The 14,730-nt window shown below is 33.3% G+C and overlaps 1 protein-coding gene and 1 long non-coding RNA gene across 3 annotated transcripts in view; both read left to right on the forward strand.

Annotated features, from left to right (window-relative positions):
- The window catches only part of LOC129809409 (uncharacterized), a 40,730-nt gene extending 31,936 nt beyond the window's left edge, over positions 1-8,794 (forward strand). The window contains exons 3-6 of one of the 2 annotated variants that reach the window (XM_055859216.1): positions 4,180-4,384; positions 8,018-8,167; positions 8,239-8,277; positions 8,531-8,794. In XM_055859216.1, coding sequence (XP_055715191.1) covers positions 4,180-4,384; positions 8,018-8,167; positions 8,239-8,277; positions 8,531-8,698 — 562 coding nt within the window. In that variant the 3' untranslated portion in view covers positions 8,699-8,794. The remainder of the gene's footprint in view (positions 1-4,179; positions 4,385-8,017; positions 8,168-8,238; positions 8,278-8,530) is intronic. The other variant, XM_055859217.1, reaches the window with a different exon arrangement.
- A 5,489-nt stretch (positions 8,795-14,283) lies between these two features.
- Positions 14,284-14,551, forward strand: LOC129809408 (uncharacterized). Its single transcript, XR_008752647.1, has 3 exons — positions 14,284-14,349; positions 14,427-14,456; positions 14,533-14,551. It is a non-coding gene; the product is annotated as an uncharacterized LOC129809408 (long non-coding RNA).
- Positions 14,552-14,730: the final 179 nt, after the last annotated feature.

Raw genomic sequence — 14,730 nt, forward strand, 5'->3', positions numbered from 1 at the left:
TTCAGTTTCAATTTCGAAGTCGGATCTTTTGATTTCGGACTCGAAGCTGTGAATGAGTGATTGTCCGACACCAAGAGATTGAGTGTGGCCTCGAATTTCTTCTGTTCTGCTTCCCGGTCCATTTTGTATTTTGCTTCTGCAACTCTTCGCTCCACTTCCTGCTGGACAAGCTGTTCATCCAACTTGTTGCTCAGCATCTCCACCATACCACGAATTGAGTCCGTCTCAGAAACCGGGGACTTCTTGGCCTCATCTCTCAGTGCAATGAGTTTGGTCTCTTGAACATCAAAATCGTCCAGATACAAATCCAAACTTTCCTGCTCCAACCTACGATCTTCCATATCATCAGTGAGTGAAATGATCTTGTCGGTGATGGACTCTAGATTGTTTCGAAGAGCTGGCATTAGGCTCAAATTATGTTCAATTTCCGAGATCGCAGATGACAGCTTCAGTAGTGATTTGTCTTTGTCATACTTCGCGATAATGTTCTTGATTCTGGTGAACTTTGAGCGGTAGCCACTGCGTGACGCTACCAGAGTCTGTTTCTCATCAGTCATTATATTGGAATGTTGTACAGCTTAACGAGCAGCGCGGTACTTTTTTCCCACGAAGGACCAAGTGTTTGGTCAATGGAGCCTTTACTGACCTTAAATTGAAAATGTGACACAAATTTGCATTAGTGATCAGCCTGCAGGTGGAAGTATCAGGAAATAATCACCTTAAATTGAAAATGTGACACAAATTTGCATTAGTGATCAGCCTGCAGGTGGAAGTATCAGGAAATAATCACCTGTAACAACAAATAGACCCAATTTATTATCCTAAATGACCTCTATCCGGCTCGAAGGACCAAGTGTTTGGTCAATGGAGCCTTTACTGACCTTAAATTGAAAATGTGACACAAATTTGCATTAGTGATCAGCCTGCAGGTGGAAGTATCAGGAAATAATCACCTTAAATTGAAAATGTGACACAAATTTGCATTAGTGATCAGCCTGCAGGTGGAAGTATCAGGAAATAATCACCTGTAACAACAAATAGACCCAATTTATTATCCTAAATGACCTCTATCCTGGCCGGAGGATCAAGCGGTTATCCTTGTGTCTTGAGTTTGCTGCTTTGGGGGAAATCCGGGAGTATGAATTTGCAGCGATCAACAACTTGCAGTATTTTGACTGCGTAGGAGAGTCTTTGCACGGGGAAAATTGTCCTTTCTTGGAGTTACCAACTCACTTCCAACTTCCCTCTTATCACTAACCACTTCACAAATGAATCAGACTAATTGTTGACTATTTATTTTATTAATTTAAATGAAAATTCACAAAAGTTGAGCAGATAAATTTTATTTGGTGCAAAATGTGGTTGACTTTTTATTTGAGAGTGAAAAAATCTTATTTTAAGAGACCCGGGAAACGGGACAAAATGACTTAACGAAACCACTCCGATGCGCACTGGTGGGGATGATACATTTGGCGCGCATCTCATTATGGCGCCAACAGTGGCCTATCGATCATACGAATTTACGGAGGTAGAATTTGGTTTTTTTATTATTTTAAGAATAAGAAAAAAATAATTAATTTTCTGATAACCAATTCGGCTTATCAAAAATATTTTTTTCAAAATTTACTTTCTTTTATTTGTGCAAGTATTTAAAAAAATTTGTAATGTAGGAGCACGACTCATTTAAATTTGTCCCCTGAAATTTCTATATTTTGTAAAGCTCAAGGAAATGGTAAAAAAAAACAATTTTGTTTAAATATTTGTGTCAATTAAAAAAAAATTATAGGGGAAGGTGTAACACCTTTAAATTGGGGCAGCTTTTTGTCCTATTTTTAAATGAACCTGGAGCCTTATCATGATATAATTTAGGTCCACACTAACCAATTTTGAAACTAAATTACAAAAAGGCTCAGTTCTATTTAAAAATTAGATTAAAAAAAATCTAATTTCAAAGTTGCCCTATTTCTATGGTGCCTCACTCCCCCTAAATCTCTTTCGCTGTGTCCTGAATTGTCTTTTACTGTGTGTGCAATTTTTTATCTCATCAACTTATCAGTTATCGACGTCACTGAAATTTTATCATAAAATACTCTAGATATAATTCATACTGTATCGAAAAGCTTCACAGTACCTATGTCTAGAAAACTCTGATGAACTCCGTAATAACATAACCGACGACGATTCTTTAACAGTCAATTATCTCTTTGGTAAGACGGAATACTTGAAGGAATACGGCAAATTTATTCAATTTATTCAAATTTTAAATTACATTTTCTGAGAAGTGTGATTTTTCAAACAGAACTGTGCAGTGATAGATAAACTAAAATTTCTTTTCATTGCTTCAGAAAGCTTATAAAATCAGAAAATTCGTCACTTTTGCAGAGCTCTTAGAGAAAGGAGGGGAAAAGCATTCTAACTTTGTTCAATGCTTGTCCCTAAAATTAATTTCACATTAATTTTATTAAGGTAATAGAGGAATTTATCTAAGTATTACGGGATTAATAATAGTATTTACGAATTTAACCGGTTCGTAAAGAATGTAATATTATGCAAAATTTGTAAATAATTTATAATGCTTCAAGTTTAAATGCTTTGTTGAATTTGAATATTTTTTTAATAAAATAAAATTATATAACCGATTGGAACCAAGTGACGAATCACCATATATCCAACATAAAACAGCTGAGAAACAAGACATTTGAAAACAGATCAAAATTACCGGAGAATTACCGATTGAATACACTTGCTTGAATCGATAAATAAATAATTTTCTGCACACAAATAAAATATTTCATAAAATTGTTAGTAAATGTTTGTGAATTCTTTTTGAGAATATACGAAATACTCGTAAATAAACCCTCAAACTAGTTTGTAAAAGTTTGTACCTTCTTACAAAGTTCGTAACATAATCGCTTAGCGAACACTTTTTGATCATTTGTTCATAAATGTAAAAAAAAAGCACGCGGAAAATTGTTTCTAATATTTTGTCATTTGTTTGTAAATGTTTGCCAAACAAAAATGTACGAACAAAATGTTTGTAAAAGAAAAAAATGTTCGTCAAGTGATCATGTTACGAAGAAAATTTTTTAAGAGTGTTGAACAGACTTCTGTTCGCTTGGTACGTAATCCCAAGAAATTTTATGTTTATGCACAATCAGGCGACAATCAGACCAAGTGATACCCAGCCCACAAATTTAACCCAAATAGAGACAGGAAAAAATTCCTGCCTACACTCAGGCTTGAACAGGGGGCTTTCGCTATCTAGGCGAATACTATACCAATTGAGCTGTGGGAGCACTGGCTCTCATTGTTTTTTTGCCACTGATCTCAATCAATTGTCATGTGCACTTCCAAGCAGAATTAATTTATTTGCTAAATTGAACAACTTTTACTAACTTTTTCGTATGTTACAATACGAGTTACGAATATTTCGTAAGTAAGTCTCCAGTAGGATTTCACAAACTTTTACGAAATATTATTTTCTGTGATGTATTTTTTCTACCTGTACCTGTAGAAAGAAGGAATCAGTGCTATTGATACACATGAGGAACGACTTCATCATCAGTAATCTAAAACATATTTATGAATTATAAAATGGCATTATTCGATTTTACACGAAAAAAAACTAGTTTCGGCATAGTAAAAACGGGCTGAGAGCGGAGGGCAGGAATTAAGAGCATAATGATACCCAGATCAACTTAAGGGAGAGGTCCTCCGAAGACCATGAGTAGCTATTTAAAACTGTTCAGCCTTTAAATATAATATCGAATTGACGAACAGAACTTCAAAACTGTAATATTCAGATTTTTGAATAACTGAAAATCGAAAGATGTATACACTACTCTGTTTTTTGGAGATTGAGCAATAGTATTCCAAAGAAGAGCTTGAAACGTGCAAATCTAATTCTCAATAGCTTTTCCGTTAGGAGGACCATGCTTCAGAAAATCACAGGGTTTGTGTAAAATTAAGCATAAATCTCTAAAGAGCTGAGAAGAATATCACGTGGGATTAATTCTTCTCACCAGGAAGATCCTTGATGAAATTCAGGTGGTTTGAGATATTGGGATTGACTTTAAAATGCATTGAGAGTTGTAGGAGGATTTTTCTTATGTATAGTATATATATGTAATTGCGCTCGAGGGTATTATTCTCACTGTTGCTCAACACTTACTATTCCAGAGATGGTGATGGTATTTATGGTGTTGAGGAGCCCGTCATGAGTACTTTCTTCCACCAAAATGACGAGGATGAGTATGCAGAGGACCCTGAGTATGACATGGATCCAGAGCTGCAATCCAACTTGCCCTACGGGATTCAGAACGTGAGGCGCAACGTTGAGATGATGCCGAGCAGGTCGATCCGGACAAAAGGAAAAATCACACGAGTGAGTTTTCTATCTTTCATGGGAGAGTTGATTGCAATTCAGGTCACAGATTGGAGATGAAAAATTATAATAACGTTAGAAATATTTTGAAAAAATCAAACTTACCGTAATTAACCATTATATCTTGAAGTGATTGAATAATTTAAAGTTAATCCTATAAAATGTTTTAATTTCACACCGTTCCCTGATTAAATAAAGCTTTAAACTTTGAAGATTCAGCCAATCAAGGAACACGATTTAACTAAAATATTTTCTTAGATAAAATATTTCATAATATGTTGAATTATTTCGGTTAAGAAAAGAAATGTGCTTAAATTGGTAGTTTTAATATCAATATGAAACATTTCAATGTCAGTAAAAAGCTATAAAAGTTGTTTAAAAAAAACGCTCTATAAAATTTGTGTACATTTTTTTGTACAGTGGCGACAATATAAATAGCACAGTTTCGAACACTGTAATATATGGTTTGTTTTTCCAAAAATTATGCTATTAAATGATGTAAGTAATAATAATAAATGAACTTGCATATAAATACATTTTGAATATGAAGAAAAAACCTGAAAGTTCTATCAAGAAATTTAGTACGATCAAAAAATTCTTGAAATGGCACATATTAAGGGGACAATATAAACAGCACACCCTATAAGAAGTGGTAGTTTTCGGCTTCTACTGCAATTAACAACTTACGAATTCTATTTGAAAATTAAATTTGGATTAATTAGTACTTAGTTAAGTAACTTTTGCAAAGAATGAACGCTTGACAACGAAAGATCATTAAAGAAATCAGGATTTGACACTATTCTAATGTGATTGTATTTCATGTAGTATGGATATCTACTTAAAACTATTCCAAATTAGTCAATCTTGTCCTTTAAATTCAACAGGATTGAGGTCCTTAGTCCGTCCCGGCCATTCCAGAAAGTCAATTTTGTTTTTATTGAACCACTTTTAAAAACTCTTGGCAATGTGTTTGGGATCATTAGCTTGATTAAAACTTAAAAACCAAAAGCAATTCCTTTTTGACTTTGAAGTACATGTCTTGTCCAAAGATATCCTTGTAAACAAATTGGTTTATATTGGCTGACATTCCATATTGTAGAACAGCGCTCAACGGCTCTATTTGAATTTGAATATAGTCCCCTATAGAGTAGTATTATAGTCACCCTCGTATCTATGCTCGTTGGGATAGAAGTCGTTACTTAAGGTGTAACGCCTTGAGGAGGGCTATGCGCATGTCTATTCCTGTCAGTCTATCGTGAATCGTTACCGAGTGCGTTTGGGTTGCGCAGGGGTTAGCCATCCAATGGGTAAAGACAAGTCTCCCGCGAGTTCTAGAATAAACGAGTTGGTGGCTCGGTCGCGGAATTAATAAAGAATAATCCATCGGTTTAATTTAATTATCTTCAATATACAGGCCATAAGCCACTTCGCAAAAAGTAACCCCATATTATAAAATTACCACCGCTAAGTTTTATGTTCTTAGTTATGTATCAAGGACAAAATTCTTGACTTTTTGGACATCTAATATTTTATTATGCCATATCCTGTGATATTAAACAGGAATACATCTGTTCAAAGAATATTATTCCAGAATTACAGGTCCTCTGCATATGCTCTTTAACAAAAATCAAACAACAGGTACGATTTCGCTTGAATACTAACTCTGTACGTTTGGCAACAGTTCTAAACCGAGTATTTTTAGATAATTGGCTTTCAGTAATGCTCACATCAGTTACTTTTTCAAATTTTGTTCAATTTGTTTCTTTATTTTTGGAACGGCGGCAAATAAATGCAAGTTTACTATAAGAAGAATGGCAGAATCTTCTCTAGAAATCGTAATTCTTTCTCCAAATTTTCATGTTTTTTGCGTGATTTGTAAGTTTGATAATAAAAAATTATTGAATTGATGGTTATCTTCCTTGAACAATAATTTACAAAAAAAATTATTAGTTATCCTAAACTCTTTTACGTAAAGCTAATAAATCTGCGCCAAAGGCTTTACTTACATGATTTTTTAGTTCTCATAATTTTATTTTACGAAAACTTGTGGTATTAATGCCTATAAATGATCAAAAATAAATAAATATTATTAATTTAAAATTAAAAGTGAATTTCAGGTAATATTTTGAGAGAAAATGAAAGTGTGCTATTTAAATTGTCCACACGAATTATACCTATTCATAAAATGACAAAAACAGATGGTTCTAACAGATACAAATATTAAATAATTATTATTTTTATTTATAATAGGCATTGTATTTTCTAAAAAAATATAGGATGATCAGGTATAAATATTGATATTGTATCATAAAACATTAAAATAGGAAAATCCCTGAAGGTGTGCTATTTATCTTGTCGCCACTGTATATTGGAAAAACATTTTTTTTTGTGTATTGGTAAAACAAAATACAGCTTTGAACGGAAAGATCCGATTAGATTAGGGGAAAGTACTCCCCCCTCGAACATTTATGCTTTCGAATAATGTGAATTTCTTTTATCTTCTCTAAGAGACACATAATAATCACATAATTATTAATAATTGATGATAAACTAACTAATATTTAATAGAAATGTCAATGTCTCTTAAGCTGTCTACACATATGAGCATTTTTTTAAAAAATTCTTTAAAAAAATTTTTAAAAAATAAAAATGGGTCGGTTTTTTTTACAAAATTGCTTACATACTAGGCAAATTTCTGTAAAAAATCCATTTTTTTACAAAAATTTTCACTAGTGTAGAGCCGATTCTTTTTAAAAACCTTTTTAGGGTTATTTTTTAAAGAATTTTTTTAAAAAATGCTCATAGTGTGTAGACAGCCTTAGGAAAAACAAAAGAAAATTCCCAATAATAGAAGGCATGAACATTCGAAGGGAGAGTACTTTCCCCTACTCCTGAATTCTTGTCAATAATTTTTTGAGTGATTATAAATCTGTTCAAAAAAATCGTGAACCAGTCAATTCGAGAAAAAAATGTACAGTAGAAAAAAAAACTTTGTGAAATTCTTAAATTTGTGAGTATGATGAGCATTCTTTATGAACTAGACTAGATTTATAACAGATTTTGTTAATAGGGGAAAGAACTCTCTCTTCGAACGTTCATACCTTCGAATAATGTCAATTTTCTTTAAGTTTTTCTAAGAAACTTAAACATTTCTATTAAATATATTGGTCAGCTTATTATCAATTAATTGATTATTATGTTATAGTCATGTGTAAATCTTTTAGGAAAAATAAAATAAATTCACATTATTCGAAGGTATGAACGTTCGAAAGGAGTACTTTCCCCTACATGTTGCAAGTAAATGACGCAAAACTACTTTTTAAGGCGTAGCATCTTACGAGTCGGAGCATTTCCCAAAGTTAGAACGCTTTGCCACCACTTTCACTTATTGACGAACATTTAATAGCAATAACAATTCTATACAAATACTCTTCATGGTTTTTAGCCAAAAAAAAATTCATAATAAAATTTAACATTTTCAATTGCCCCTATTAAATTAATTGGTAAGAACCCTTATTGAAAATTGGATTTATAATTGGAATGTAATTAATATAATATCTAATTAAAATTGATAACTGATTTCCCTAAGTGATGATTTTCCGATCGATTTACCACTCATTCTCTCAAATTCAGACCAGTTTCCAATCACTGTGCCCATCGAGAAGGACACTTGTGTACCTAAACGGTGAGAATGGGTACGAATACAAGCCAGATCATTACGAAGAAGTGACTTGCCAGCATCCGTTTACCTCCTTCAGGGACTACCGTGTACACAGGAATAAGGTAATTGAGCACACCAGAGACACTCCATAGCCAATGTTTACCTAATGTTATTCTGTATGTGTGTCCACTAGCCCGCTTTAAGTCGCTTAATCGATGGGAATATGGATGAGGTAAGTCAATTATTTCTCAATCGCATGCATTCTCCGGAAGACACTTTCGCACTCTGCCCACACTTTATCACCTTCAGATTATGTACACACAATGGCATACTCTCACTTATGGCATTTACATTCTGAGCTGCAAGTGGTCAGATTCGATAGTCTAATAAATGCCCTGGCACTTATGCACAAAATCTCCTAAATCATAGCATCTGTGGTACCCCACTTATCGTTTTCCTCTTTCTCTCTCTGACCTTCTTTTCAGATTTGCGGAGATGCAGGCTTCTCATGCATCCAACTCAACAGGACCATCTTCCTCACTCGACGTCTCTACGGAACAGAATGCTGGGAGTCTCTGACGCGCCAGGTGCCCGCCGGCTGCGAGTGCATGTGGCCCAAGCATCACTATGGCGATATTACCTCTCATCATTGAAGGAGCCCCAAACAAGCCACTACTATCTCGATCGCATGATGATCCTCTTGCTCTGTGACACACTGTGTAGATTGATGAATATACCATTTCAGTGTTCATGGTCTTTTGTCTAATGCCGACTCCTCAATATTTTCTTAATTCCATAAAATTCGAACATAAAGTCTAACGAGTCTAACAGAAAGCAGTAGGGTGAATGGTGGAAAGCGAGACACTTAAGAAAAAAATCAATTTCAAATGCATTTTTAAACTGAATAAATAATTATTTTTTACCATTTTTTTGTGTCATGGGATTCTTTGACAAATATTTTAACAGAATCTTAACAGTTATTAATAAATATTGCAACCGAATAATCGGAAATTGCACGGAAATTAAAAAATAAAACAATTTGAAAAGATGGACAAGATTTTGGAAAGTTGGACAAAAACTTTTGGAAAGTTGGACATAGTGATATTAATGACAAAATATCATGCAAAATATGTAGAAAATCAAGTGTTGAGGGTTTTCTCTGTACACTTGCACATTTGATGGTTATTCTAATCCCTCTTTATGTCCGGGTAACAGTTGAGGAACGCTAATTACCAAGAACTTCCTGGTGGTCCAACCAAAAAGAGGTTCTGTAAATTTCACAGACGCCTCGCGCTGTCCAGCAGTTATAGCTTTAAAGCGGATGCAATTTTTAGAACATTTCAATTCCCCATCCGCCCAAGTCCTTTTCCACTTGCTTTGGGAGTTCTGTAGGGGCTCCTATTTGTCTTTCTCCAGGAGTTTTTGCGATATTTACTATTCATTCTGTCAGAAAAGGTGGTCTTCGGAATCTAGAAATCCTTGCAGCCTTTTCCAGGAGATTTTCTCCTTATCAGCTGCTAACTGCTGTTGCAACTATTTCTCTGGGTACTTAAGGATCTTTGTCGTCCTTGTTAACATGATTTCACTGCACAAAACCACTAGATTCATTCACAAAATCAACTGGTCCAAGATTTCATAAAACTTGTTTTGAATGCAACACGAAATTAAATCACTTTTCTATCCTTTTTAAATGTAATATTTCACAAATATTTCTTATTCACCTTTTAAATGGATGTATGTCCTTCGATTTTCACTAATAATATTAATAATATTTCACAAATTATGCCGAAAAATCAAACAAAACACTTTGATATTTTCCTAGCAACTTCCATAAGAAACAGAGAAAATGAGAACTACCGTGTGAAGGTTATGAATATCACGCATGCAATACATTTTTTAAATTCTTCTTGCAAGTCACCCTTTTATTGTTTTATAACGATTTTTGCATTTTTAACTTCTAAAATAATCATAAAATTAGGTTTAATAATCTTTTTATCGAAAATTAAAATATTTAATTGATTTATTATCAAGTTTTTAAGGAGGTGTCTCACATTCCACACTGCTTTGTCCAACTTTCCAAACTGTCTCGCTTTAGGCCAATTACCCTATAATAAAATATGTCTAAATCGGTGGCAGCCAAAATCCTGAAAGCCAAAATCCCATATATTCAAAATCCTGAACGGGATGAAATTATAAGTTGGAAAATGTTTAGAATAATGTTTTAAGACACAGAAGATTTCCCTTTGCCTCCAGAAAGCGCGGGTGCAATCGTTAGAGTAGCTACGACACCTTAAAGAATTCGGGATTTTGGCCCATTCAGGATTTTGGCTTTCGGGATTTTGACCGGGACCCGTCTAAATAAGATCACAGTATAAAACGGGAACGGTTTTGAGGACGATCTTCTGGCTTAAGGCTCAGCCATATCGCTTGATTTCTCTTATTTCGTATCAGTCACGATTTTTTGGAAAATTTTGACTTATGACAGAATCACATTGACAATAAAATGTTCGCCGTAGCCTCACCGTATTTCGTTAATTTTCGCATTTCCATTGCAATTTTTACGCAAATTTTCCATTACAGTGTTACGTGTTACCTTACCTCATACGCGGTGGCACTACGTGAAAATAATATTATATAAAAAAATTGAAGAAATAAAATGAAAATTTGATAAAAGGTGAGCACAAAAAACAGTAAAATAAGTTAATCGTACAGTTTTTATTTTTGGCTCACCGTTTATCGCATTTTCGTTTTATTTCTTAAATTTTCTTCAATGCCACCGAGTATGAGATAAAGTAATACTGTAATCGAGAATTTGCTTAAGAATTCCAATGAAAATGCGTAAATTAACGAAATACGGTGAGCATTTTACTGTCAATGTGATTCTGCCCTTAAGGCTAAATCTATTTAGATTCTAACCTAACCAATTGTTTTACTATTCAAGACCTTGAGACCTTCGGGAATTAGGCTAAATCTCTAATTTGAAGTTGGTATTACTTCTCTATTGGAGTACAAATTATCAAAATTGCTTGTTATTTAGAATTTCGATATATTCTGTAGCTGCGCAAACACTTTAGTCTGAAACCTGTAATACGAGTTTTTGATTGAAGGTTTAGACCAGTTCCCGAATGTCTAAAAATTCTGAATAACAAGTTATTCTAGTAATTTTTCTGAATTCTTATGAGCGTTTGCGTTAATATATAATTCTGGAAAACTTTTCTTTTTAATTGTATGGTAAAAAATTAGAAAAGTTAAACCATATGGCTTGTAGTGAATAGTATTGGGGAGTTTGTAACGCCCAAGCAGCACATCTTAGTTATTTAACTGTTGGATAACGTTATTATAACTTATTTGGTTAAAATAACGATATTTTAACGTTGGCACAACGATAATTTCTGGTTAAGTTATTTTGTGCTGCTTGGGACGTCAGAGTGACAGTGATGTTTCCAATCACTTGAGTTCTGGCATCTGAGCGATAGTGAATAAAGGTGCGTACAAATATATAGTCTTAAGTGATCTCTAAATATCCGTGTTTTATTTGGATCATCTATATCCCAACACGACAGGCTAAACCTCTATTATCAAAGAAGTGTAAAACAATCTTCAGACCAGAGGTTTAACTCAGTTTTTAAAAGTCTCAAAATTCTAAATAACAAGCAATTTAATTGATTTATCAGACTCAAATGGACCATTTACCCTTAATATTCAATCCTAACTCAAAGTTTTGCAAAAAAATCTAGACTGGATAAAAAGTTAGAAAAGTTAAGCCATATGGCTATACGTTAGGTCTGAACCCTATGTAGCTGAAGATCTTTTTAAACTTCGACGTATTTGAATTGCTTCGCTACTCGAAGTGCATTTCAAATGTTATACGGGCCTACAGACCGAATATGACCTGATTGCTTTAATATCATGTTTTTTGACCATTTTGATTTCGGACTGCATCTTATTTATCAAATGATCTATTAGACATTGAAAAAATTGCAATTGTTTGTTGTTTCTAAATTCAAGGTCTTCGGAAAGTGGGATAAACCCAAGCCCTAATTTGAAAATCACATTACAATGATTTCTAAGCCTAAAAAAGCTTCCTTTTCTCGTCCAGCTGAACATGTCAACGTCGACACCTATCTCCAGAAAAATCACCATCTTGAATTATTGAAGGTAAAAGTTAAATCAACCTGAAGGGTGGCCTAATTTTCAACCTTTCCAACAGATTTGGTTAAATTTGGATTTTTTTGAGAGGTCTTGTAATTCTAAACGCGACTGCATCGGTCATAGTCATAATCGGTGACGGATTGGTAAAGTATCAGTAATAGCTCTATTTTAAAAATACTGTTTTTCGCTTTTTTCAGTCTTGTGACGCATATAAAATTCAAACGGTAAAAGATATTAACTTACTCGTCTCCAAATTTTAGGGCTTAGCCACAACCCGATCTTTTCAGACTATGACTTAAGCGCTAAGTCTCAGCCATAAGTCTCTAGTCTGAAGCCCGTATTACGGTCTTGCATGATCTTCCTAAAATGGCACAATATCAAAGCTGATCTCCTTTTCCCCCTCCCTATTTATGCGTTCCATATCCCGCTAAAAAATGTCAAAAATGAAGTTTTTCTCATTTTTCTTAAATTTGACCCTGGTGATTTCGTTCAGTTTTGGATATGTTTTGTAGGTAATGCAGCTGAACATGTATACATCGACACCTATCGCCAGAAAAATCTTCATCTTCAATTATTCAAGATCAAAGGGCCTAATTTTAAAGAGGTTTGGTCAATCAACTAATTAAAATATTAATTATTTTAAGTATCCTCTTGTTAAACAATTTTTAATTTCAAGTAGGTTATTCAAGGAATATAAGAAAGAACTTCTTCTCGGGAAATTCAATATTTCTCGCAAATATTGAATTAAAATGATTTCATGTTACACTATTCGCACTGTCTTTCGATATTTGGAAGAGGTTATAAACGTTTTATTGAGAAATATTGCAATTTTGCTGCAAATTACAAGCCACGCAAACGAGCAAAAAAAGTTACGGCAAATGCTGATTACTGAAAATTTTGTATGGAAATTTGTCGTAACTTCCCCAAAAATGGAAGTACGACAAATTCTGATAAATTTTTCTTAATTAAGGGCACTTACGATAATTTTTGTTTAAAATAATTTTTATTGGGCTTATAATAGTTTCTTTTTCACAAGTGCGTTTAATAAACAAAATTACGCTGATTCCAAACATGTATATATCTCAAAATCGGAAAAATGAAGTTACGATAAATGCTGATTTAACTGACGATAAGTCGAACAACTCGATTTTTACAAAATTCGTTTTATTCGCATTTTAGTAACATCTTTATACCCTCTAACTTCCCTGTGAATATTATATTTGAAAGATAAATATTTTCAAAGTTATAGAGATTTTAAATCTCAAAAATCCTATACCCTGCATGTAAAATCTCAGCTTTAAATCGCTCTCCTGTAAAATTTGTCTACTACAAGTTATCCGAATCTTATTCTGAGCGGTCGATTTTATTATATAAGTTTTTGAGAACAAGACGATTAAAGTTGTTGGTTCCAACTATACAAAAGCAATGGTAGTATTTCCAAAAGATCTAACCACTAGAGTTTTCTTCTGTTGATTGACTTAAAATTGTGGGAAAATATTTTTCACACGATTTGAAAAACTATATTTTATCGGTCACATAGATCTTTTTCCAAAATAAGGTAAACTAGAGGGTGACATAAGTGAAGGAAACAAGTATAATAATGATAAAATCCACTTACGAGGATCTCTTGAAGACCCCAATTCGCTATCTCTAACCACTTAGCATACGACTCTGGTCACGAACAAACGCAAAATAGCCTTGAATTATTAGTTTTACGGATTTTCAATGTCAAATATTAAAGAGTTTTTTTTTTAGATTAGATTTAAGTTTATTTCCTGCCTTTTGGATCCAACGATCCTTTCTTAAGACTATATGTATGATTTTTACATTGAGTTTTAGAAAACATATTTTTCATCCAACTAAATAGCCTAAACAGCCTAGGAAATAAAAAAGAATATAAGAAGCAATTACTTCGTGATGTGACTTTCCTTGGGTGCAATTCTCACGACTTTCTTAAACGTGTGTCGTATGCTGATTTGTGGCAATTTTATCATCACGATTTGGTCCGATAGTAAAAAGTTTTAGTAAAATAATTTATAAATAGCACGTAAATTTACTCTGGATGTTAGTTTTACATTAAAAATGTCCGGATTTAAACGTTATTCGAAAAGCACTGCAATTTTATTCTTAATTGTGATTTTTCAAGTGACTGGTAAATTTAATTTCAAATATTCCACTAATGTATTCTTTAAATTTCAATGTAATATTTTCCGAAATATTTCATTTAAGGGCCTTCGATGGCAAGACCACTTCCTAAAGGTAGATTTTTATTAATTATAAAGTACTTCTATAAATTCTCTAATCGTATTTAAATATTTTACACTCGAATAACCAGCTGATTCTCAAGGAGGCAATACGACCGTTACTTTTGGAGGTACGATCACCATTTCTATAATAGTAAATGTGGCAAAAAGTTGGTTTAGTGACGTATTTACTTTTAAGATCTACGTGTCGCACGATCAAGATGTTTTTAAGTTTAGTGTGAATTTTCTGAATAAGTAGTCTGCCGAATTACGTATACATCTAATTTATT

Source organism: Phlebotomus papatasi, unplaced genomic scaffold (assembly GCF_024763615.1).
Source record: "Phlebotomus papatasi isolate M1 unplaced genomic scaffold, Ppap_2.1 HiC_scaffold_96, whole genome shotgun sequence".
Taxonomy (NCBI): domain Eukaryota; kingdom Metazoa; phylum Arthropoda; class Insecta; order Diptera; family Psychodidae; genus Phlebotomus; species Phlebotomus papatasi.